The sequence below is a fragment of the Sciurus carolinensis genome, chromosome 3 (assembly GCF_902686445.1).
Source record: "Sciurus carolinensis chromosome 3, mSciCar1.2, whole genome shotgun sequence".
NCBI classification, from domain to species: domain Eukaryota; kingdom Metazoa; phylum Chordata; class Mammalia; order Rodentia; family Sciuridae; genus Sciurus; species Sciurus carolinensis.
Window position 1 is genome coordinate 146,676,227 of NC_062215.1, and position 27,725 is coordinate 146,703,951.

General features: G+C 37.3%; 1 protein-coding gene across 1 annotated transcript in view; it reads right to left on the reverse strand.

The window, feature by feature from the left end:
- Satb2 (SATB homeobox 2) overlaps positions 1-27,725 on the reverse strand; it is a 168,563-nt gene that overhangs the window by 81,765 nt on the left and 59,073 nt on the right. The window contains exons 4-6 of the mRNA XM_047545371.1: positions 17,882-18,008; positions 16,541-16,664; positions 9,430-9,532 (exon numbers count right to left, since the gene is read on the reverse strand). Of these exons, the coding sequence (XP_047401327.1) occupies positions 9,430-9,532; positions 16,541-16,664; positions 17,882-18,008 (354 nt within the window). The remainder of the gene's footprint in view (positions 1-9,429; positions 9,533-16,540; positions 16,665-17,881; positions 18,009-27,725) is intronic.

Below are 27,725 nucleotides of genomic sequence, written 5' to 3' on the forward strand. Positions count from 1 at the left end.
CCCCAAAAATGGCAATTCCACATGGTTCAACCTGGTGTTTATTTTGACGACTCACTCTGAGCTAGGCTATCTATTAACACTAAACAAACTTATTGTCCCACCCTCCAAAGTCTTTCAAATTATTCCTATTACTAAATTATTTTTAAATGTAAATATAACACTAATGTCCCTGACAAAATCTAACAGCATACATCTTTGTATATTAAGTATATCCAGTCACTAAAAATACTTGTGATTTATTCTCTCCTAGTCAATAACTGTAGGTAAGAAATCAATTAATCATATGAAAACCATTTTCTGTTAACACAAACATGGACAGACATGATTGCAGAAGCCAGAGCTAACATGCTGTATCTTTCAAGTAAAAAATCTCACACCATTAACACAAACAACTGAAAAATCCTATTACCAAAAGAGTTCACTAAATATAATTAAAGAAAGTATTTAGGAGTCTAAAAAGAGCTGAAGGGTGAAAGGGGCGGAGGACACTAAGTCTCTCAGGACTACCAAACCTAAAGATCTTTTTTTCCCCTAAATTTGTTAAAGAGAATCTGTCTCTGGGTTGAGAACTTGCCTGCAAAGTCTCTGCCTAGAGCAAGATATTCAGAGCCAACTTGTTAACGCCTAATAAAACAGCCCCATAAGGAAGGTATACCAGCCAGCATTGTGATAATACCATATGACTGGTTTTCTTAGGTGTATTTTCCCCTTATTATCAACTTCCTTTTTCCATCATATTAAACTCTACACAAACATATATATCCACTGTAAAGCAACTGGAACCGGGACACCTCTGTTTCTTTGGTAATGAAAGCTCATAGGGTCCATTATGTTCCATGGAAAAAGTGAGCATTGTTCACCTTTACCCTGCTTCAATCTCTGCCTCCTGCATGCAACAGTATTGTCCCTTATGGTTGCAAACAACACTTTAGCACAGTTTTATAGCCTCGATCACTTCAAGTATTCCTTTAATTGTATAGGTGAGAGTTACTTACATCTAATGAAATCTTTATTTTTTTCTCTTTATTTTAATCTGAAGCTATAATTCCTAAGGTGCCTTAGCACATAATTTTTTTAAAAAGTCAGGTTAGAGAAACTTAACATTATTGTTTAGAAGTATTCTTCCCTTGCTACTTTGCACTCTATGCATATTAATTCTTTAATTCAACCTATTGAGCAAAGTTAATCAGGACAATCAACCTATGATTCATTCTTTTTCCATAGATCAGTTTCCCTGATTTTATAGGACTTACAGGTTTTAGGCCACTATTTTTAGAAAAAACATGAAGTAAATTAGCTGGAAAAAACCTCAAAGGGATGTTTTCCTTAGCATAAATAGTACCTAATTTGTACTTAATAAAGATATTACCGTCCCTTTCAGTGGAACTGATTAATATTAAATATTAGCCCAACAACTAATTAATAAAAAAGGAAAAATGATTCTGACTCATAATTTGCTAAGGACATCTGCCAAAATTTAAAAAGCAAAGATTTTAAATGCAATATAAGATATACAAAAATAAAACTGTTCTAAGTATATACACTCAATTCCATCTACATTAAATTCTATTCTATTCATATTTACAAAGTACCTACAATATTCAGGGTCCCAGGTTCACAAAGAATTTGGAGGATATGAAATGAATGCACCCTCAACTCCATGCTCTCTCGGGGACCTTCTGGGCCAGAATGATAGCCAAGAATCAAAATTACTATGGTACATGGAGCTTAGAAGGTGACAGCTTGAGAGGCCCAATTAGAACCCAGTCTGATTCGTTCTCCAGATGATTCAAGAGTCGAGGTCATTTCCCTGGAGGTTTAGGACTACAAGGTCAGATAACATCAAGTTCTTGCAAAGGGCAGAATGAAGGCCTGATCAGTTAGGAAAATAGCTAAACAACTGTCTCTGTGAGGCAACGTGATCTCAGTGTTTGCATTATCAGAACCCTCTGGGTAAGAGCTTCAAGCACCTTAGGAGTTTAAAGTAGCTCCTAGCTTTCAACTCAGTAAATTACCTGAAGAAAAAAAGAAAACAATTTTTATGTAAAAGATCAAGAAACCAAGAGATGTCTCCGATTTTAACTTCCTGGTTCCCCCTCCCAAAGAGAATATCCCCACAATCATGCCAGATTTTAAATTAAGCTGGGCATTTCCTGGTCTATCTATAAAAACTCTCATTCCACATCTCTGTTGATTCTCAGTCAGGCAACACCACATCTATTTGTTTTTGAGTTTCTGGTTTTGATTTGAGTAGGACAAACAGAAATATGAAAGTAAGAGAAATTCAATGCATATTGCAAGAGGAAAAACTGAATTAATGAGACCTGGTCCACTACAAATCCTTACCCAGTTCCACTCAATTCACCTCTCTGGTGCTGTCTCATTGCTTCCCACACAGGCTCTGTCCAGTGTCTATTTCAGGTGTCATCCTCCCCAAGACCCCAACCCAACCACCTCTCCTTCACTGCAAAATCATCGTGACCCCCAGTCCCCAAAGCAAAGTGCAGCTGTGTCTCTGATCCCATGCACTCTTGCCTGCCCACCTCCTCCTCTTCAAAATCACTGACTCCAATCCCTTTCTGCTAAGAATCAGCTACACCTAACCTAATGCTTCCTTTAGATTTCCTCCTCCACTAAGACAGCGTCTGTTGCCTTCATTTCCTTCCACTTCCTTCCTTCTTAGAGGCACCACTTGCCTGCTCCCACTCAGCAAGGAGGCAGCTCCCAGTAAAGCCATTCCCACCAGCATGCCTGCATTTTGCTCTCCTCTCCAGCTGCCTCCTGCTGAATGCTCACTAACACTTCCTCACTGGTGAAGCATGGACCCTTGGCTTCCACAACATCTCACTCTCTGCAGATTCAACTCATGGGCCTTATCATCTTATAGCCTTCACCACCCCACACCCAGCTATGTTCTATCATTAATTTTCATCAACTGCTGTAGTTTGGATTTAAATGTCTCCCCGCAAAGGTCCATGAGCTGCAGGCTTGGGTTCTCCAGAGTAGTGCTACTGGGAAGTGGTGGAGCCTTTAAGAACCTAATGAAAGGTGTGGCTGGGTGCCCATGAAGGGGATAATGGAACCCCAGCACCTTCCTTTTCCTCTCTTTTTTGCTCCGTGGCTGTAAGGTGAGCAGTTTTGCTCCACCACATACTTCTTCCATGATGGGCTTCCTCATCACAGGCCCAAAAGCAATTGGCCAACTAATCATAGACTAAAATTTCCAAATCTGTGAGCTAAAATAAATAATTCCTCTTTTTAAGTTGATTATCTCAGGCATTTGTTATAGTAATGGAAAAGATTATGGAATCATGATGAATGGACAACCTCTAAACATACCGTGTTCTTTTTTCTCCTTGTAAAACTCAACTACTCATTCTTCAAGTATAACTCACCTGCTACCTCTCCCCAACCACCTGTGCCCCCTGCAAACCTAACACCCAACTTCCACTGCACTAGTTTATACCACAGCTATATATTTATGGGGTTGCTTCTCCAGCTAGAATGAGCAACACAGTTAGAAGGAGGAACCACGTCTTACATGTTTCTGGCTGTCTCTCACTGCTTTTAGCACTGCCTGCAAGAAGCACTCACTAAAGGTTTGTTTAATTAAAATTGTTTATTTTATTATAACTGTAATTTTTTTAAGGAAGGCCTAAGTAATGTCCCCTACTATATTCCTACCCTTAGAATCCTGCCAGGTATATAAAAGAATGTCCAAACTTATTTTTAAATTATAAAAATGTGTGTCTTATGATTAGTGATTTCATAGAAACTAGCCTTTTAGAAAGCAAAGACTTATACTTCTTTCAAATAATAAATATATGTAATGGATGGATAGGAGGTAGGAAGAGAGGGAAGAAAACATCATTTTCCCATTCTATTTAACATGCATTTAAAATGGTAATATAAATAGTTATATATATTTGCTTATATATATATATATATATATATATATAAAATGTTTGTTTATTTTAATCAACCAACCACATCATTAAAAACAATTACTCACACTTCTTTGAACATTTATAAATAAATACATTAAGGCCAAAAAAGCAACTACCAAGATAGAATGAACTTTTTAAGATCCAAGCAAGGAAGGGACCCACATCTGAACTGAGTGCACAAGGCATTCCTCACACACCATTTTCCCACTTTCTGACACAACCAACAAGCTTCTCTTTGGAGGCCCATGCAGTCTAAGGGGATAATGAATATATATCAGAGATTGTGACAAGGCAAATGAACAAGGCTCTTCCAAATGGTGGAAACCCAGCGAGATGGAAAATGGCTGGTTGTGGAAGTGATGTTTCTATTGCTGTGAAATCAAATATTTATACAAAGTTCAAAGGACTTGATGTTGGTATTACTTTCTGCAAGGAATAATACGGGCCATGAGCAGACAAAGTTTCTCGCAGGACACCTTCATTTAGACCTGAAGGTGAAAGCAAATTTCTTTAATGACTCAAGAATTAGGTAGACAAAAGTAAGTTACTTTTACCTCATCAGAGCTAAACAACAGCAGAGGCAGAAGTACTGAGAGCTGATTAAAGGCATTGTCCTGACCGCCCATCCCACCGTGGCTAAGCAAGGGCTGCCTTATGGAACCAGGTCAGGAGACACTGATTTCTCTATTCAACTCTGAGGCACCACTTTGTAAATGACACAATCATTTTTGGGTACAAGAGGTGCTTTAAATGTGGTAACATTATATCATTTCAGCTATAATGATCATAATTACTTATTTCTTTTAATCACAACCCACTTAACCACTTTAGTACAGAAGACTAGTTCAAGGAGTTTAATTTTCATTCAACATCTAATCTTTGTGTTTACCGAAACCCTTCATGGGCTTTGTTTACTGTCTGCTTGCTGGCCTGGACGTTTGATCTTGCAAGACTAGATCAGACAGGGTCAGATAAAATACTGATTACTAGAATAAACCAGGTTCAGGAAAGTAACACTGGTTTTTAAAACCTGCTTTTCTCCCATATTTTTTAATTTTTTTTTTTTTTTTCAAAATAAGCTCAAGTAAACAAAAAAGATTAAGAAAACACAATCGGGGTTCTTGAGAAATGACTGAGAGAAAGAAAGTGATGGGAATAATTTTGCACCCTGGACAAAATACAGAGTTTGGTTAGGGCCATTCATTCTGATGGTACTATTTTATGACGCAAATAATTTTATGTTAATCACCAGTATTTGTGTGAACTTTGAATGACCCTTTAATTCTTGATATATGTTAAATACTTAAGGTTGACCCCACCAAAGATGATAATTTACTTTGATTTCAATAATAAAATATTTTAGATGAAAAACATTTTAAATATAAAATTATTTCTTTTTACTTATATTAGGATACATTTTACTTATATTAGGATACATTTAAAACATAGCTCATCATTGTTTAAGTACTTTTCTTATTTCCCTTGGGAAAGTAGATTGCCATAGAGTTTGGTGATGGTATTGCATACATACATGCCTCTTAGTTTTATACAAACGATGGGACAAGTTCACTTCTAGAGTTCACACAAAAAACAGTGGGTAAAAATCAGTGGGTTAAATCCCTTACAATACTAAGACGTTGAAAATAATTAGAAATTTAGGGCTAATTATTAGTTATTACAGAAAAAAATTCTGTAATAGCATGAATGTTTCTAGATGTCTAAGGATTATCTTTATGTCCAATACTCAATTTCCTCAACATTGAACAACTGGATCTTTTGGTTTTTGGCTTTTTTTTTTTTTTTTTTTGGTTTTTTGTTTTTTTTTTTTTTGGCTTTTAGATAAAATTTATATTTTTTCCCTTATACTTGGGCATTTATAGATTCTACCTTATAAAATCTAGACCAGAAGCAATGCTAAGGTAAGTACAATGATTGGTGATTTTTAAAATTTTTTAATTTATTTTTGGTACTGGGGACTGAACCCAGGGGCACTTTACCACTGAGCTAAATCCCAAGTCCTTTTTATTTTTTATTTTGAGACAGGGTCGCAGGGTCTCACTAAGTTGCCTAGGGCATTGCTAAATTGCTAAGGATGGTGTCAAACTTGTGATTCTCCCATGTCAGCCTCCTGAGTTGCTGGGATTTCAAGGGTGTGATCCCACACCCAATGATGGGTAGTAATTTAAAAAGACAATGCTGTCTATGCCAGCCTACCACCCCATCTATTCCCTCTATCTCCTTTACAATGGAAAACTCCTGGAAAGCAGATTCATGGTCTTAGATTCTGAAATCAGAATATACAATCTCTGTCTCACCATCTCTCCTGAAGAAATGTCAATGTTAACTCAAATATGTCTGTGTCAACCTTGATTGTCTTTGAAATTAAAGAAAAAAAGGTAAACAGAATGTGCTTTTCTGTGATCACTGGGGAAAATAAAGTTAACATGCTAAGCCAAACCAATTTAGGACTTTTTAAAGAATAAGTGTAAATAGTTTAGCTATAATAACAACAAATTCAAAAAATGCACATTAAAATGTTTACCTCAAAATTTAGACAATTCCATTTGTATACAGTTTTTACATCTGTTTTTAATGATATCAAATTATTGATTGTTCATTTTTCTCATATTTATTTAAGCATTAACTATAGAATTTGCAATCTGATCTTTTTTTTTAAAATCCTTCCAGTAGACTTTTATTTTTGCCAGGTTTTAGTCATATTTACTTTGATCTTTCAGAGTATATAATTATTTTACTGTTTATTTATTTCTATGAGAAAAGAAAAAAAAAATTGACCTAGGAGATCTATATGTGGCAATTTGTAACAGAATCACATAGCTTATGTTTAGGAAATCATGGTTTTGATTAAGAAGCAAACCATTTAGTTCCCACTGTTTTATTAAAACAGACATTAGCAGATAATAGGAAACATATTTAACAATGTAGTCTGCATTTACTTTGGGACATCAGTGAGCTAGTTTGAGATTTTCTCCTACACTGAGTATCAGCCATGGTAAATGCAAACTGGTAACTCTAGGATGGCAATGTAAAGGGGGAGCCAAGGAGGTACATGGAACTATGACTTCTGGGTTCTCAGGAAGAGCCCCAAAGTAGAATTCTAACTCATTTCACTACCATTTCCAGATTTGGAATTCATTATTTCTTTTATTTTGAAAATGGTTGGACAGAAACTAGCTATTCAAACCAAACCATTACCTTCCCATGAGAAATGGCTCCTGCTGGGTAAGAACTCCCACTGTGCCATCTATTCCCAGCAAGAAGCTTCTATCAAATGAAATATGCCCATCCAGGTCCAATACTTCCTTTTTCCTGAGGGTCGAAAGTTAATAAAACACACTTCTCTGGGTGTTTATTCTCTGTACACCATTATACCTGTCATGAATTCTTTGTTTTTCCTCCCACTCCCTTGGTTGATGAATCAACACCACTTGAACTGTTTTATGGCAGCTTGTGTTTACTTCACACATACCTTAACCTTCCCTTTTCTCCTCCTACTGACACACACACAGACACACACACTTCTCAACAGCAATGACTAGCTCCGTCTCTTTGAATAGCATGTGTACACAGTGTCTGACAGCCTCTCAGGTGTGGATCCTTGACCTACTGAATGAAATCAAGGTCTCAGTCTGCTTTTATGGCACTTAAAGATTTAACTGTGCATTTACTATCTTGAAAAAAATACAGAGTTTGAAGAATTGAATCACTAAGAAAGAAGAGCAGAAGACATGAGTGTTAACGTACACACACACCCACCCCCCCCCCACACACACACACATACATATGCACACTGTGGTGGCAATTCTGAAAACACTGGAGTGAAGCGTTGTCAGTCTTTCTGAATCTGGAATTATATTCTAGCATACTAAAAGAGGACTCTTCTTTTAGCTTATAACAAAAGTAAATGGGATCTAACAAATGACCTTGAAGCTGTGTGACTCTTTTGAATTTAGTCAAAGAGGATATGTTCAAGCACTTTAACAATCCAATTTTAAAAGAAAAATTTGGAGGCAACACTTACTGGAAAAGAAACCTTTCTGAACCACACAATTATGTCTTATAATGAGGAGTTATTCATCTTCTCCTATACAAGGGTTAAGTATTAATATTCTAAAGCACGTGCCCAAACCAGACTCTAAAGGGCTTTAAGAATTTTAGAATACACTGAAAAGAAATGGATCTTAATTCAATTTTCAGGGCACTTAATTTCTCCTGGATAAGTCAACATTTTGACTTTTCTTTTAAATTATATATTTAGCATAAAATGCTTTTCTTTGTCATCGGAAATGTGCCAATGTATGTAAAGCTCAGTTCCTCAAAAGGTAGCCATGTGAACAAGCTTCCAAACACTCAGTAGCCAAAAGCATTACTTTGATAGGCTTACTCCTCTGAGGAAGCTTGCAGCTGGTCAAACAAATTCATCCTTTACTTATACCTGCCCACCATAAATTGTCCTGTGGCCCTCAGATGGGGCAGTGAACTGTCAGTCAGCTATGAATACCAGCAATACAGCATGATAGACACTGCATTGTCATGTAAACTATGGACTGGATGGACCCTCAAACATCAATGCTACAAAAATACCCCAAGTTCCCTCAGAGACTAATCACATTTATCTTAACTGACTGAGAGTAACGGAATTTTTCTAACATATTTGCAAAGGTAAAATAACACTGATATATTTAAAGACCACTGGATGGTCTAAATAGCATGCCATTCATTATGTAAGAGAACCGCATTTTCAGGACCAAACATAATTCCATATACAATACATTATTTCTGGCCCTAGTACTACTACTATTAGTTATTATGAGAATAATATAGTTACTAATTATTAAGTGATTATGCCAATATTATCTTATTTAGTCCTCACAGCTACCCAGTGACCAGAACACTTTCATTATTTTCACTTTACAGATGAGGAGATTGAGTCTTGGTGAAGTTAAATAATTTTCTCAAGTTCAGATAGCTGGCAAGTTTAAGGCAGAGATTTGAACACCAATCTGTTAAAGTACAGAGCCCTTGTTTTAATCACTGCTCAGAATGATCTCCAAATGAACACATCATCAAAACTACATTTCTGATCAAAGAACTCCTGATGTTGTGAGTGGTTCCAATTTGATAATCAGTAATCAAACCATAAGTGCTGATCTAACCTAAAATAACTGCTTTCAAATTTCCATTCTAAAGGATTTTGGCCTTTGCAGTTTTCACTGGTGAAAGCTACCAACTTGGTACACTATGCTAAGAATTTTATTTTTAGTTTTAATACCATCTAAGTTTTGAAGGAGCCAATATGTATCTCATGACAGATATATTAAGAATCTTACCTTTGTAAAAACAATATATAGGTGTGTAGACATGTACACAAAATCTGAAATTAGCATATATTCCAAACAACTAAAAACTCATTGACCTAGGAAACTAAAAATATGCTTTAAAAACAATAACTTCAGCTTACCTTTAATCTTCTTATATTTTTTATACCATCTCCCAAACTCCTGGCACTTGGTTGCTGACACATTGGCATAATATGTGCTATTTACAATGGATGAAATCATACTCTGAAAAGAAGGAAAATAACAGTATTTTCAAATATGCAAATACTCCTTTTTAAGGACAAGACATTGGAGCCCACACCAATCTTCTTTGTCTTTTTAACTTGAAGCACTCATTCTGCAAACTAAACCATTTAACATCAAATATGATGACCTAAATTCACTATTCCTTAAACTTATACAATGACAGTGCTTTCTCCAAAAACCAACCCTGGGACACTACCAAAGATACAGAGAGCAGGACACGCAGATTAAATGCAAAGGGGAAGAACAGTTGTGATTGAGGAACCAGAGCAAAAGGTGAGATCAGATGCTCCTGCATCCGTAATCCAAATAATGCCTTTCAGATGTTTCTGTTCCGCTTCCAACTGCAACAAGCTTACACAGCCAAGAATCTGAGAACATCCGTGCTACACACTGCAGAACAACATTTAGGGAAATAAGTTAAATTAATATAATTTATAGAAACGTGTGATTAGCACTCGTGTGAAAATTCACCAAACGAAAAAATTAACAGTGCTATTTTAGAGCAGGGGAAACTAAACCTAACACTTGTACTGTGTTTCAACCAAAAAGGAATCAAAGCTAAACTTCCTGAGTGCTTACGTACTTGATTCCTCCTTGCTTTTCATCCTTGTCTCCCTCCTCAGATTAACCCCTGAATTGATTTGTTTGCAATTGGGATTAGAAAGAAATCAAAAGAGAGAATAACCGGACATGGCACAGAAAAACTAAAATTATATTTGTACACCTTGAACTCAGTGTCCTTCAGAGACATGCGTGCCATGGATATGACATGTCTAGGTCAACACTGGTGGCGGATGTCAACTTATACCTGAACTGACTGTGACACTGTACATGTATGCTTTAGATATAGATTTTATTTCTGCAAATTTTTTCTGAAAACAAAAGAGTGTGAACAATTCAAGAGATCCAAATGACCTGCATGAGATTTTTACATCTTGTCTTGAAATCTCATCTGTCTCAAAAATGTTATCCCCAGACATGCAGCAGTTCAGAGGAATCTTAGAACTTCTAATGACATTTCTACAAAGTAGTAGAGATAAGAAGGATAACAATAAATCAGGTCAATGGCAAGTTATTTACCAGGAGGTTCAAACAACAGTCCTCTATAGAGTCCCATTTAAAACATCAGACTTACTTTCTTTTGTAATCACTATGCAGTACCAGTGGAGGCAGGGGATCCTAATTCATTTCACAGAAACCTCTTTGGCCCTTTCTACACAGCAGATGGCCAGCCTCCCCCATTTACTGATCCCTAAATGATAACTCTTTTCTCAAAGGGGAGACAGTGAGAAGAACTCTTTTAATCCCAGAGTCTGAACACAGCACTGGGAACTCAGAGTCAATATCACCTGAGTTTCTCATAAACCTTACAGGGCACTGTCTACCCTCTTAGAAAATCATATCCTAATCATCCTGAGAGAGGGTTCTGCTTTGTGTATCATCAGCAGAGTAAAGCTGGCTCTGCTAGCTCCCTCTCTGGACTGGGATTTTCTCTCTGTTCCTAGATGGTGGGACCCTTGAGGACAGTAGCTGTGTCTGTCTCACTTTTTTTTTCTACCTCGTGTCTCACATAGTTCTGATGTGGAATATCTGAGTCACTGAAATTTAACACATGAAAAGGGACAGAGATGAAATTTTAAAATACCAAAGTGAAATGTCATAATAATAAAAATTTTAGCATGAAGGCATCCTAATAATAGATGCACCAGCCACACTGGTATATGGGAATAGTTGCAAATGTGCTTGTCATTTCTCTATCTTGTTTATATAAATGTTATCCTCTGGAAAGATTGTATATATAGCATGGCGGGAGTCAGGGCTAAGCTTCCTATTGTAAAGTAGTCTAGAAAAAAGATTAAAATGGAAGTATTTAACTACTACCTGGAGCTATTCCTCAACTCTTCCTGGCCTATAAGGTAAGGCTGCAATCTCACATCATTCTGGCCTCTGATAATTCATATTCACCTCACTCTCTGGCTTCCCTACTTTGTCCTTGCTCCAGTGGCTTCTTCACTGACACTTCACAAGGCCATTGTTAACCTATGTGGTAGAGAAATGAAAAATCGGGGCTCTACTGTCTCCATCCAACTGGGCCTATATTTCACATAACTCATTTTAAAAGGAAGAGTTGGTAAAAAGAACCACACAGCTGGGTTTCTAGGGTCTCCACATATTTTTGATAAATGAAAAAATCTGTGACTACTTTTTCAATTAAGCATGCAATCAAATCTTGAGTATTCATGTAATATCAAGCAATATCAATACAAATAATCCAGGAGATATGTGTATTACTATTTTTAACAGTTAAACAAGGAACTATGTTTCCTGAGTTAAGTTAAAATTAAAATCACTTTGCATAAACTAAACATACATCACTTAAGGAAGGACTGTGACAAAGAAAAGAATGAGGCAGCGCTTCTAATGGACAATCAAAGCAGACCTGATCAGGTTTAGACATAGCCATAAATACTGCATAAATGGTGACTGGACAAATATTGTGTGAATGAGTTAAAATAAATAAAAAGGCTTAAGATAGTTTTCCAACTACAGAAACTTTTGAAAAATTTCAGATGTCTTTGAAACTGATTGTGAAATTTTAAATATAAAGATTTCAGGGGGAGCCAGTTGTGGTGGCCCACACCTATAATACCAACTACTCAGGAGACTCAGGCAGAAGTATCACAGGTTGAAGGCCAGACTGGGCAACTTAACAAGAACTTGTCTGAAAATAAACAGTAAAAGAGGTCTGGGGAGATTAACTCAGTAGAGTGTCCCAGGTTTTAATCTCCAATAACACACATGTACACACACACACACACACACACACACACACACACGGTATTTGGGATGGGGAATAAAATCTAAGTGACTTTATTTAGAGTCAATCTGACACATAGTTCAATTACTCCAAAGTAATCAGCTGATTTGACTTTTCTCTAAGTCAGATTGCAAGAGAATATTATAATAGTGCAGTCACATGCTGCATAAATGTTGCTTTGGTCAGCGATGAATTGCATACACAACAGTTAGATAATAAAGAAGCTGGAAAGTGTCTATTTACATGCCTAGTGACATGGCCATGTAACACAACATGTTACTGGTATGTTTGAGATGATGCTGCTGTAACCAACCTACTACTCTGTCAGTCATACAAAAGCATAGCATGAACAATAATGTATATTGCCTAATATTTGATAACAAATGATTATCACTGGTTTACATATTTACTATACTGTATTTCTTATACTTATTTTAGAGTGTATTCCTCTCACTTAAAAAAAAAAAGAAAAAGAAAATTTACTGTGAAAACAATATGCCAGGTTATGATGGCATCAGGCTCCTCCATCTCAAGTTCACCGCATCTCTTGAGTGCACCAAGAGGCCACACTGAGTGATTGACCTACACCATCCAGGTCTGTGTGAGAACACTCTATGATGTTCACACGATGAGGAAATCACATAAGAACACATTTCTCAGAATGAATCTCTGTTGTTAAGTGTCACACGACTATACTTATTTTAGCTCGATTGCCTTATCTAAAAATAAATTTTCTCTTAGGTTGCAGAGATAAAAATTTTAAACTCACTTGTTTTTTAACTAGTCCAGAGAATAGATATCTCATGTGATTGTAAGTATGGTTCTATTTTCAAATTGAGGGCTCAAAAATGAAAAAAAAAAAAAAAAAAGATTTTTGTCCAAAGTCAAACAGCAAGTGGGAAGCACCACAAAGAGACTCCACTACTGGACTGCAGCATTTCATGGTTTCTGAAGAAGGGAAAAGAATTAATGGGAGGAAGGAAATATTCACCACCACATCCATCAGCTGACATGAGCTCATGCTGCAACCAGTTCTTCAGACCAAACAAGAAATAAGGTGACAAATAAATAAAACCCAAGTGATAACTTCAGGTTCATTTTATGTGTTAATTAACAAGTTTAGAATCAGAGAGCACTAAGGAACCTAAAGCAATTTAAAACTCAATAGGGAAAAGCAAAACTTTGTTTAACACAGGTTAAGATGATTTTCACAGTACACTTGGAAAGACAGAGATCTGAGCAAAAAAAAAGATACAATAAAAAAACTGCATAATTATTCAATTAACTGAATCACTGAATATAAGAAATAATTGAACAACCTTCACCACATTCCTGTTGGTGAGCTGAGATTCATTTGTTTGAAAAGCAATGTGACACTAAGAGTAGCTAAATTACAGATACATAATACATCTGCTGTGAAAGAGAACATTTCAAAACCAGAGTGAATGATTACAGGTTCTGTGAGTGAAAACGCCCCGGGGTGGGGGGGCATCTCCTGCCACCCTTTGCATGAAGCAGGCAATGAGTAATATGTGCACCCTTTGCTCATTTTCAAGCTGCTCTGTGATATGCATGACAGCATATTAAACATGAGATTATAATCTACCCTTCAATTTAATAAAGAACAAAAATGAGAAATGAAAACTTTTGCCATTCTAATTGAAAGACACACTACCTCCAGACTTTGTAGAAGGAAAAGACTTCTGAGAGCTGATGGCCCCTCATCATGCCATCATTTCTTAATGGTCGCTACAATGCCTCAGTTAGATGTGATTTTCAAGCTGTCATCTGTGAGCTTCCTTCAACATGAGTTCATGAGGTTGGGCCACAAACTAAAACAACCACACTTGAAAATAACTGAAAGGAACAGTTGACAACTGCTTAACACAAGATAGGATACATCCCTATGTACATGCACTTGAGACTAAATGAAACGGAAAGTTGGCAACTGGTTAACACATGACTGGTCCACACAGTCCATCGGCCCTTATCTACAGATGAACGCACGCTCAATTTGTTTTTTTCTACTAACCCAACTGGCTGCTTGATTTCACTGCCCAGTTATATTGTACACATAAGTTAGGTGCTTTAATGATCTCCAATTGGACAAGGCTTGCTTAGGATGTCAGGAATAATTCTCCCACAGTCTATTTGTATAGGCAGACTGTATAAATGCTGTAGCATTGTCACACTGGAAATCCAGTAACATCTTCACAGTTCAATAACTTTAGTCAGTCCTTTCTTCCTTCAAATATCTTTAGCTTCAGCTAAAGGCACAGGACAGAGCTGCTTCAAAGACATATGGATATGCCAAGGAAAATAAGCCTGCACAAATGGACAAATATTCTATGATTCCACTTCTGTGAGGTATCTAAATTAAGCAAATTCATAGAAACAGAAAGTAGAAGCTACCAGAGGCTAGAGGGACAAGAGAATGGGGAATTAGTGCTCAGAGATTACAGACCTGTTTGGGGTGATGAAAAAGTTCTGGAAACAGGGGTGATAGTTGCACAACACTATAAAGGTAATGAATGCTACTCACAGACTTAAAAATGGTTAAAATAGTAAACTTCATGTTATATATAGTTAAACACAAAATAAATTATCTAAGTCAGAGATAACTTGTATAGTATAGGGGCATATTGCAAGGGGCATGCATTTGCAAATTATTTGTTCTTCACTACAATTTTCAGTTCTAAGATTGTCTCTGTAGTCAACCCATTTGACATCTTGGGAACCTACAAGATGGACAAGGCAGGTACTGGTAGCTCTGCTTAATTAAATAAATCAAAATCCTGAGGACCTGAGGTTTTGCAGTCAAAAATAGTCCTCAGGTTTTTAACTCTTCCTCATGTAGAAATAAATAAGCCACAGGAAACTGTGTTCATAATTCTTTCAAACTGGAACAAAAGAGGTCACCTAATTAGGTGTGTAAGGTGTGGTAAATAAGGATGCTTGGAACAGCCTATGAGGTTGAAGAGGCTGCAAGTGATGACTCAGACATCAGGGGACATGGAAGAGGCTGTCAGCACTTAAACACATTTTGAAAGGTGAAATCAAAAATAAATACACAGACACACAAAGACAACCTGTATTTTCCAGCATCTGGCCAGACAGAATGGCTAAATCATGACTTCCCCCCTTTAAATATACATGCTTCACACGACAATTGCTGCCCTTTTAAGGACTTCTCCACTCTTTTATTCTGCCTTAAAGGCTGCTTTTTTGAATTATAGACCACTGGGATGTTCAAGAAAATATGTACTATCCACTGAATTGTTCCTTTATGGAACTGCCAACTTGAGTGAGGAAATACCTAATATGGGTTGGCTTTGGTTCATTCCTTTGATCCTCTCAATCTCTTATTTTCATGGTTTTAGCTTATGCTTGGTTCACTAAAAATGGACTATTGCTTTATCTCTCATGATACATTTTTTGTGTTGAACTTGCTAAAAAACCTCTACAAGTGTAATAGATGTAAAGATCATCTCTTTCCACCAAAAGGAAAGAGGCTTAATTTGTCTTGCAGAGATGAATTAAGCATGACTGACCCATTCCACTGACAAAGCAAAGCAATGTTCTGGAGCACAGGCTTTGGAAGGGGAAATCTGGAGCCAGATTTCAACTGTCTACTTAACGAGTTTGAGTACTTTAGGTAGAATTTATTTATTTATTTTTTTCCATACTGGGCATTGAACCCAAGGGCACTTGACTATTGCACTACTTCCCCAGCCCTTTTTATTTTTCATTTTGAGACAAGGTCTCAATAATTTGCTTAGGGCTTTGCTAAGTGGCTGAGGATGGCCTCAAGCTTGCTATCCTCCTACCTCAGCCTCCTACAGACACTTAAGCGGGAATTTAAGTGTTAATCCAAGCCCCAGTTCCCTGATCTATAAAACAGAGACATTGATCCCTACTTCCAAAGATAAACATGAAAATCTGATGTACGTAAAAATCTTTTCACATACTGCTACTGCATCAAAGCTCTCAGTAAGTGATAACTTCTACTCTATAACCAAAAGCACCATAATCTCCGTTTTCCCACCACAAATGCAGTACACAACTGCATAAATAAAGACAGAGACAACAGCTGCATAAGCAGAAGTAGCCTCCTGCTAGACAGTCCACCAACAGCTTTCGGTTTCCCAGACCCACCTGCAGATACTGACCTGGGAGAGAGGGCATTCTTTGGCTAATGTGCTCTGGTTCATCTCTTTGAGCAGTTCCTTTAAGGCATTGCGGACTGTGGCATGGTTCCACTGCTCCGCAGGCAAGTCTTCCAACTTCGAACAACTGCAAAACAGAGGGACAATGAACAACCCAGGAACTCAAGCGAAGGCTGTGACAGCAGAAGACAGGAGTGCAGTGGTTGCTCCATTGTCTCGTGGCAGCATCAGGAGAGCTGCTGAGCAATGGTGTCTAAGGTGAGACGGAAGTGAAGGAAGGGAAGCAAAACTGCCTCTCCAGGACCCTGAACGTCAACAGACTTCAAAAGGGTCTCTAAGTAAGTGGGCACACTTACCTAACAAAAACAGTCACTTTCCATATGAAGAAACACTATTTTTAAAAATGTGATTTTTTTTCCCAAAGTACTGATGAAAATGGCAAGGCAGTGTGATGATAAACTTTCCCAACACGACTAAACTTTTAGGCATTCCTAAGGTTAAATGTCAGCAAATGTTCCATCAGATTTGAAGTCTGAAGGCCCAGCCTCCACCCTCACAGAAACAGTCAGAGATGTTACTCTCTTAGACAAAACATAACTGCTAAGATAAGACACTGGAGCATTCCTAGATAAGGAGGGGGAGGTTGGTCCCTATTAAAGAATAAATTCTCCAAGAGGAGAAAACTGAAAAACCCTTACACTGAAAGACAGCATTCCTGAAACCACAACTACCAGGCACTTTACAATTAAAGACTACAAAGAACCTCTAGATTCTTTAGAGGCATAACTTCTTTGAATAGCCTATCAGGAAGAAGGGAGGGAGGGTGGAAGGGAGGGAACATTCCAAGTGTCTCTGAAGGCCACAGAGTGCATTTCATTGGGGGGGTCATCAGAAGGAGAGGAAAAAGATCTCTAGTACCAGTGTATGCTGGGTAAACCTGCTAAAGGACCCAAACTCACCCTTCGCAACAACAACAAAAAGAGATAGCAGAGGGGTTTATTCTTCAAATACCATGTGCTAGCTTTGAACCATGCCTAGAGGACCCACTGAATGAGGGACTGTGGAAAGTTCCCCATTGAGTTTCCTGCAGATTTGTAATGATTTATCAAGCTGCCCCTGGGTTACCACTTCACTGCTTCTGAAAACAAAACATAAAACAGTTGGAATGTGGACTATAAAGATGCCTGGTACAGCGCCCCTCCTTCCCTCCTCTCTCTCTCTCCTTTTCATTTCACCCAATGTCTAGAAATTAATGAAAACAGGACATGCTGCTCTTTGCAGTGCATTTATGAGCGACAGAGCAACTCCAAGAGGAAGGAAAGGCAGATGTTCAGAAACACCCACCTTTGTAATTGGATTTTCAGAGTCACAACATGATAGACATCTTGTAGCATGTCGGCCACTGTTGCGTCGGGTGCATCTGTCACATAACTGAGGGGGAGAGGGTTCCACCTCCCCAGCTTGATTATTCCTGCACAGGGAAGAAAAACATAATAAACACATATCTGCTATTTATTAAACCTTCCCATTGTTTGCTCAATGTTAAGAAGGTCATTCAACAGTCAACACTCAAGGCCCACTCAGATATTTTACAACCCAGTGCAATAAGCTATTTCTTTCTGGCTGACAATTGAGTTAGTTAACTATACAGGAAGATGGGAATGAAAAGGATGAGGTTTAATCATGGACAATCAGTTCTTTTATGTTTTCCTGTTTCTTAAATTACTTAGAAAACCATACGGATACTTCCTTCCCCCAAAGTCTTTGATTCACAGTCTAACTTAAGAGTGATGCTAAATATACAGGACTGCTGATTTCATAGACCCAAAAAAAAAAAAAGAAAAAAGCTTTAAGTAAATACAAGATTCGGTTTTGAATTGAACAAGAAAATTCCTGTGTGTGGGCTCAGCACGCAGTCACATTCTGACTGTGGTGTTATTCCCAAAGCAAATGTAGAGCTGATGAAACAGAGTTAACCTCCAGATCCACATCCCGCATTCCACCAGAGAGAGGGGTTGCCTTCCTGTGCCAAATGCAATGGCACACAGATTGACCCCAGATCAGAAATAGCAAAGATGCCTCCAACTCCTTTTCTTTTTTTAATACCTTGACTCTTTTTAGAATGACGATAGTACCCTTTCCCTGTGGTTTTCCTGCTGCACAAGGCAAACACGCTGCAGAAGGGGAAAAGAGTGAAAATCCTGGTCAACCTTGGGCTACACCAAGCAGCAATTTTAGGAATACTCTTGTTCCAGGAAGATTCATGGGATGGCTTCAGCAACATATGGTGAAAATGCTAACTTATTCATCAGATGGGCCCAGTTTATCTGGTGCGTAGGGCACACAGAACAGCGTTGATGAAGAAAAATACAGAAACTCATTTCACAAATGGCAGAGGGTAACAAAAATTTTATTTCTAGACTATGAGAAAAAAAAAAAAAAGCTGATGGTCCCAGGATGTCAAAAATCATCACACATAAAAAAAGTTATGTTTTAGAGATAAAAGTAAAATAGCATTTTTTATTGTTATTTTTGAAAATATAGGTGAGTCCAACCACACGATTCTTTTAAAAAGATATATTTTATCACCAGAGAGAGAGAGAACACCTGTATACCTGAGTGTATTTTTTAAAGCTTCACAAAATGATGCTTTATAGCTAAGGGGCAAAATCCCAACAATCAGAAATGAACTTTCTGGTCAGGGCACGTCCTGTCCAAGATGAAATAAATGAATGCGCAATGCTTGACATAATGCTTGAAAACAGGGAATAAACAGAACAAAAATATTAAAATGATGCACTGTTTCAGTATTAAGATTTAACAATCTGGTGCTGAATATGCTGCAGTATAAATAGTGCCTGGACTCAGATCCAATAAAGTAACACAGCTCTCATTCATAGTACCGTATGTCTCCAGTTCTGGCTCCTGAAGTCATATTTCACTTGCCAAGAAAAGCTGTTTTCTTGTGGGGATAGTTTTCCTAACATTCTCCCTCATGACAATGAGGAGTGCACAGCACACAGCGTGTGGTCGCCATGAAATGAACAACCAGGGCCCGCTGGACACCACCCACCAGGGCTGGTGTGCTTCCTTGCTTCTCCTTCTGGCATTTGCAAATACTAAAAAGATAGTGGGTAACGTATCTTCTGTTTTTAAAACGTTAACTTCCTTTCCAAAACCATGATTGTGATCGCCCCCTAAGTGGAATCTAAATTGACCATGTCCTAAAGGTCTGATTTTTTTATTATAAAAGAATAGAGGGGGAAAATGAAGTCAGAAATCATGCACTGTGATAGACATGGAGAAGAAGCAGACTCTGAGGGTCATTTTGTTCACTAAGAATATGGAAAGAATATGAAGAAAATGAACCCCACAAACTTCTGTGCACAACTCTACAGAACATTCATCCCTGATGTGTGTCGGTTTTTACCTCTTTACTGTTGAAAAGCATTCCACAATGCTGCCACACACAACATAATATATCTGGATGATTTCATTTATATCAAATCCAAGAACAGGCAAGACTAATCTATGGGGACAGAAAGTCAGAGGAACAGGAGAGGGAATTAACTAGAAAGGGACATACAGGGATTTTCTTGTTTTGGCTGGTGGTTGCATGGGTATAGAAATTATCAAAAGTCATCAAACCAAGCACTTAATATGTGCACATTTATTGTATGTAAATTATACTGCAATTTTTTTTAAATGGAGGGGGAGAAATCTGTACAGGAAATAACGGACAAATCGGTCTACTGGAGATAGTCATCTCCATTTAGGTAAATTCTCTCTCCACCTTGATGAGCCAGAAGGAGACTTGTTTGGGCTGGAATTAGACACACACAGGTGTTTTCACAACACTTAATACCTCCACATAGAGCAGCTGCTCCAGGTTGGTTTCTACATCTTGGAAGAGAGCTGTTGATGCATGCTATTTTCTCAGGCAAGGGAGGTAGTGTGTGCTTTTTTCTTGATTGCATTACAGTGATTAATTAACCTGCACGATCCTAGAAGTCAGGTTCTATGCTCAACTATCTACCAAGGTCTACAGGTGCAGTCTGCTATCAGAGGGCTGTGCTCAGGAATCTGCTCTCCTCCAGCCAGGCAGGGGTTGCAGGAGTTACTGTCAATAAGACTTTCCTATAAGCAGGGTCTCTGTCTAATATATTCATCCTCTTTAAAATAACATTCCTTAGAGCAGTGCTCCTTCCCTGATTAAAAAAAAAATGGACAAAAATATTACTTACAATACTAGTCAAATGTTAATTAAGGAAATCAAACTGGCAAGCAGTGTGCTCAGTGACTATGAATACGAGTGCAGGTTTCCAAATCAAATTGTCCTCTGATCACATCCTGGCTCCCCAACTCCTAATTACATGACTCTAGAAAGTTGCTTAAATTTCTCCCTAACTCAATCCTCTCATCTGTAAAATGGAACGACAAAAGTACTGATCTTATAAGAATATTGTACATATTAAACATAAAGCCCTTAGTGAAGAACCTGGACATAATTCGCCCTCAACAATTGTTTAGTCATTATTTAGAACTTTTCAAAGGAAGCTACAGCTAATTCATTTCAAAAAATAAATAATCGATTCAGAGTTTTTTTATGAGGACCTAGTATGTGACTGGCTAAACTCTGTGTGTGTGTGTGTGTGTGTGTGTGTGTGTGTGTAAAATACTATCTAATTTAGTCTTTAGATTTCTCTTATTTTTCAGATTGGGGTTATAAAAATTACTCATAGGGTGTAAGCACTGAAAATAACATCTGTATACTCATTGCTACACCATGTTACTGAGATTTCTAATGCTGTGAGTTAGACATCATCCCCAATGAGCATATGACAATTCTTTCTTCTTTGTCCTCCTTCACCACACTGTAGATTTGGTGAGATCTGCATCCCATCTTAAAGTCCTGTTGGGGTTATATTTAGACACAACAACCTGGATTGCTTCAGTTCTCTTTTCCTGCCCTCAGCAAGCTTCCTGCCGTCAGAAAGCTTCACCGTCAAAGATCTGCTTTGATGGTGTTATGTTCCACAATGGGGTCTGTTGCCCTTGATTTTTATTGAGCACTTAATAAGAGGCAATCCTGTGCTACACTCTCAATCTCACTTAATGCCGCATGATAGCCCTAAAGGGTAGGCATTGTTATGGGGATAACAACACTGCAGATGTGAAAACTGACACGTGGACAGACTAAAGAACTTGCCCCAAATCTTGCAGCTGATACACGGAGGAGGCTGAACACAAACTCATCTCTGACTTGCTCCTCATCCCCAACTCATACAGAATGCTCCTGAGCCAGGCATTTAAGACCTTCCAAAATTATAAGATTTCCAGAAGTGAATACAGGAGATCAGTACTCCAGGCAGAAATTGTATACATTCTTCAAATTCTGCCCATGAAATATTTCCAATTCTGATCAACCCACCTGAAGTAATCCTTTCTTCACACGGCTGAACAATAAATTTTCTTACTTGGTTTGTGTATCTTATAAGGAAATTCCTTTGTCACAGGGCCCCTTTATGCTACTTTACAGTTTGCTGTCTGCTTTCTATGATCATGAGCTCATCCTCATGAAGATCACAGGAAGTCAACATTCTGCCTGCAAACAAGTGATCTAAAGATCCAAGGAGAGTGGCTTTTTAAGAACTTCAGTGGTGACAGTGAGATGAGGACCTGAATGTCACTCTGAAAGCTTTTGGCCTGCTAGACCAGGATCCTTTCTTCTCACCTCTGTTGCTGCTGCCCTAGGGTGTACCTGTGTGCCAGTGCTGGGCCACAGGACAATTTCCTGGAAAGCAGGACCACAACTCATCCAATCACACATCAGGCAGGGCCTTGACATTCAGTGTTAAACCAAGGACCAAATGAGGTCAATGAGCAAACAGGTGATGAGCCCAAAAGACAACCAGCTACATTTGGGACTTCTTGAGAAAAAAGAGTCTCCCACAGAGTGCCATTTCAGACATAAACATTGTTTCCCAAAGCATCTTTATTATTTCTGAGGAATTTATCATCTGCAAACATTTAGAAAATGCTTGGTGTTGAAGACTATTACAGATGCAGTTTCAAGGTCTTTGAGTCACAAATTATGGGCCTTTATTTTGGAGCTGAAATTCATACAAATGTTAACATGATTGAATTGAGCACAATATAAATAAAACTGTTTATATCCAGACAAATCTGTTCATTCTGAAACACAGAGTGCCAATCCACTCTTTGTGTAATGCATTCAGACCAAATAACAAAATGCAATTGTAGGTAAATTTCCCATTAGTGACATAAAATTAAGTTGGGAATGGAAGCAATTTTTGTCTAAAATTAAAAAGATACAATAATGGAAACCAGTTTTTTACTCTCTCAGTGCAGTATTCTGCCAGAGTCAAAGAGTTGGCATTTTGCAAAAAAAGAAATATCAATAATGGCTTGCATTCATGTGTTTGGGGTATTTTTTATCAGTTTTAATCTCTCAAAGAAATCAAAGACTCTTCTAAGGAAATGCAGAATTCTTATCTTCATTATCACCTGCTTCTTAAATGTAAAAAGGGTTGTGATCCTACCTATTACAGGTGACTGATATTTGATTCAAGTTTTTAGAAAGTCAATCACTTATGAAAATAAAATAAACTATGATACTACAGTATAACCAATGAAATATGAGAAGGGTTTGTATTAAACAATAGTTGTTGATTCATTCTAGAAATTTTGTCTGTCTCTAGTATAAGTCGGTACTATGCAAAGGTAACCCAATGTTCACCGTTCCTGCAATTATGGGGCTCACAGTTGAATAGAGCAGTTTACTACTGCTAAACACACAGCCAAGTGAAACCTCTCCTAAAATAAAGTAAGACAATAGCTTTTACCTCCTCCGTACAAATATCAGAAATATTTACTTCATGAAGGCCTACAACAGATCACCTGTAAAGTACATGAGAACAGTTCCTAGAGTTTGCAGTGGCATGGAGAGAGACACTGATAAAACAAGCATATTTTGGGAATATTGCAGATTAAAGCCCATAAATTCATCTGTAAGACAGATATAAGCAAACAAGCAAGGTATTAGCAGTATTCTTATAATGCAGCTGGGTGGATAGTTTTCTTTTATTCCAGGTGCATTTTGACATTAATTTTAAAAGCAAAGTGAAAACCCAGCCTGGGAAAAATGAGACATTAGCTTTAATATCCAAAGGCGGGGGTTTATATATCTCATAACTCCCTGGAAAAGATTTCAGCAAAAGCGTCAATAAAAACCCCAGTCTCAGATAACTAAGCCTTGGGGCTTCTGGTTCTCTGTATTATTTCCACAATGCTCCAACTGCTGATGAGGCCCCTAGTAAAAACAGGAGAACTCATGACATTGATTGCATCTGTTTATCCTCCTCAGAGTGGCTGTGTCCCTATGCTATAGCATATAATTTTCTGTTGTTAGGCCATGCTTTGTTAAAGAAATTAAAAACTGTCTGTCCTATATAATAAGAACATAGAATTATTTATCCATAAATCAGTTCACAGGAAATCACTACCCAGCAGTATATAATAACTCAGCCTGTGTTTCTAACCTGTGGCCTGACTGTGGTATATCATCAAACTGTAGCAGCAAAATGGCATAAATTGTAGTTATTATTGCTAAACCTGTGGTGGGAATGACTTTCCAATGAGGAGAGAGAAAAAGGCAAAGTAAAAATGGTTTTTGAAGTATACATATTTCTCTCTCTAATGCACAGATTAGCAGTATCCTAATACAATTTGTTGGAATAAACCAAACTCTTCAACATCTTCTATTTTGATTCTAAAGTCTATCTCTCTATGTATATATTTCAAATGGCTTGCATTGAAGTAAATGGAAAATGAAATAGCATTCTTTGGGCATTTTACATTATTCAAGTGCTTTTATAATTTACACAAATTAATGAAACCTCACAAAACACTTGTCTGGGAGCCTGCAATGCACTTAATCCTGTATTTACAACAACACAAAAGACAACACCAGACAAGGATAAATAATTCAACAATTCGGAATAAATGTTGAGGCCACAGTGTTAGATAACTTTATCTAAAAATCAACACACACACGAACATGCACTGAACACAGTATTTCCAACTCTGCAGACAGCTGTTCTACTTCAACAATTCAGGTATTATTGACAAACATAATGGAATTTTTAACTCTTTAAGAACACTGACTTTTATTTTTAAATCATATCTGTGTCTTACAGGGGAAATGATCATCAGGATGATTGTTAATATTTAAAAACTAAAATTAATTTTAGAGTTATATCTGAATAAACTATAATGATATACAGCAATCTGCCAACTTTTTTTGAGCTGACTACCCCCTTACACTACAGAAACATTCTACTTAAAAGATATATACAGTACCATTTGGTGCCTTGTAATTCTATACATGGCTTTTACATTTTGCAGCATGAAGATTTTGTCTCATGTAATAGATGCTGCTTCACATTTGGGAAACGTTATGTTAGAACCCTGACTTTTATTAGATTATTTAATATAAGCACTAAGTAACTAGACTAAATTAATAAAGACCCTATTGCAAAAAAGAGAGAGAGCAAGAGAGAAAAAGAGAGAAAGAGAGAGAACAAAATTATTGCACAAATTAAATAAAACTTTCTGAAGTTGGTATTTTAGAAACCTTTATTTAATTTTCAAAATTCCAATTCTTCTGAAAAGCAGCCAAAATATTGGTCAGGATATGAAAAAAATATGGCTGGTATTTAGCTATTTATTTCATAAGAGTGCCATTTAAAACTATTACATGGAGGAATAGGACAAATGAGAAAGAAAAATGTTGCAAGAAATTATCTGAGATCAGTTCTAAAATTCTGCCACTGGTTAAAAACTATTTCATCTGGTATGTATTTTCTTATTATTGCTCTAAGTTTAATCGTTATCTAAAGAGGACTAATTTTGGAAGGTAACATAAACAAGCTTCTCTCTCCCCCCACCCTTTCTATTCAGACATACATTTACCTTTGTCTCCCTACAGTATCTTCAATAATCAAAGAAAAAGGTTTAAACTTTCTTCTCTCCATTTCAGCAGAAGCTGTCCATGACCTGTTTAGCCCATGTTTCTGCATCCTCTGGGGTAAAAAGTCTCCACCGCAGATCTAAAAACAGAGTTACCTCACACACTTCACATCCTAATTAACTACATGTTCTTTTCAATGGGAGCTAAAATGTTGCAAAAGAGTTTCCTGAGGATCTGCCATTCCAGGTGCTCCATCACTGGGCTCAACATTCTTGGAAACTCTATCAATTGCCTATTCCCAATTATATATTCCAGAATCATCCTTCAGGCATATTCTGTTTCCTATAATTTTGGGGTCATATAATACCTGATCTCAAGGGCAATATCATAATGGCTTGTAGATTATCAAAGAAAATGTTGCCATATAATATGAAGGCAAAAAGTTGCACTCATTTATGTTGTACATTTTTATCCATGTATCAATTAACCTGATTTTACAGTAATTTGTTAAGAAACTATAAGACATGGAAGCAAATATGGATGTAATCATTACAAGTGGCAACTGCTTTTGATTTAGAGATCTGCTTTTGTTTTTGTTCCTTCAGAATATTTTGATTTTTTTATTTTCAATGTTCACATATGTATAAACCAGGTACCTCTTCATACATACTCTACTATTAAACCTAATAATGCACATAGCTTATAGATCTTAAATATTTTGCATTCAAAGATGTTCTGACAGTTTTTGATTTTCATTTGTGGAAATATCATATTTAAAGTTTGCAAACCAAACTTTGGAATATGCCACTACAATTATAATGGTTATGAAAGAAGCCAAGGACCCAATACATAGGAGGTGCTCTCTCAGTATAAACCACAAGAAAACAGAGGTTATGCCATTTAATTAATTTTAATTCATTTTATCTATACCTATAGATAGCCCCAAAAGCTTGAGGATGACTAAAATTCACTGGGTCATATAACAAGTAAGCCATTTCGTTTGACAAAGAGCAGGCAGGGAATCAGAGATCCAGTTTTGATCTTGTCTATAGCTCTGCACAGGTAGGCAACTCAACCTTTCTGGGATCCAATTTTCTCTTCCATAAAATGAGACTCTAAAAGCAAAAATGAAATAAAACAAATACCTGCCCAACTTAAAAGATGGTAATCACAATAAAATAACACAAGTTAAAGAGCACTGAAAATAATAAAATTTTGTGTAAACATGTAAATTTTAAGTTAACATAAAAATGAAGTAAGCATTACATTTGTGGGAACGTTTTTAAGGAAAAGTTTTCTTTACTTAAGCAAAAACTTGAATCTCCTAAAATGTCACTGACTAACAGGACAAGTTATCTGATATAGTACAAAAACCCTGAGCTTGGAAATGTATCATATCTGAGTGACAGAGGTCAGACATTTATCCTCTTTGAGCTCCATTCAGCCATGTTTGTGGCCACAATCTGAGAGGAGGCACCAGGAACTGAATTTCATGTCCTGTCCTCTGCTCCAAAGATCCCAGGGAAATTCTGCAACCAACACACTTGGTGTCCATATGACTTAATAGACTCAAGTTCCACACATCACACAGTGCCTGCAGAGGACAGAGGCTCAGAGAGAGAGAGAAGAAAAGGAGGAAGGAGGGAAGGAAAGAAAGGAGAAACTCCCTGCCATGCAGGTTTATCCTGAGCTCCCTACCCAGATTCTATTCCTGCCAACCCCCAAAAAGGATAAAATTGAGCTCCCACACTTTTTAGTGCCCTGAACACCCAGAAAGTATAGCACAAGAGATGTTCCACAGCTGAAGAAGGCAAAGGGATAGGCCTTGCAGCCTGAAGCCCTCAAACCAGACCTTCTTATGAAATCTACTCCATTCCCAGAGACTGATCAAGGATCTATCTCCGAGGCCTCTTGCAGCCCTGACATCCTAGATCAAAATGTGGTCCAGACACTTGGGGGTTCAATAATGGCAACTTTGATCACTGTCATCTAAAAAGACATATTAAGCCTTCAAAACTGTTTAAATGAACTCAACATTGAAGTGCTGGATTGATTTTTCTTTCATTAAAATTCCACGTTTCTAAAAAAAACAAAACAAAATGGCAAACACCCAGCTTTTTGTTTCTCAGGGAGGGTTTTTTTTTTTTTTTTTTTAACTTTGAGAATATAGTAAACAACTTCTAAATTCAGGACAAC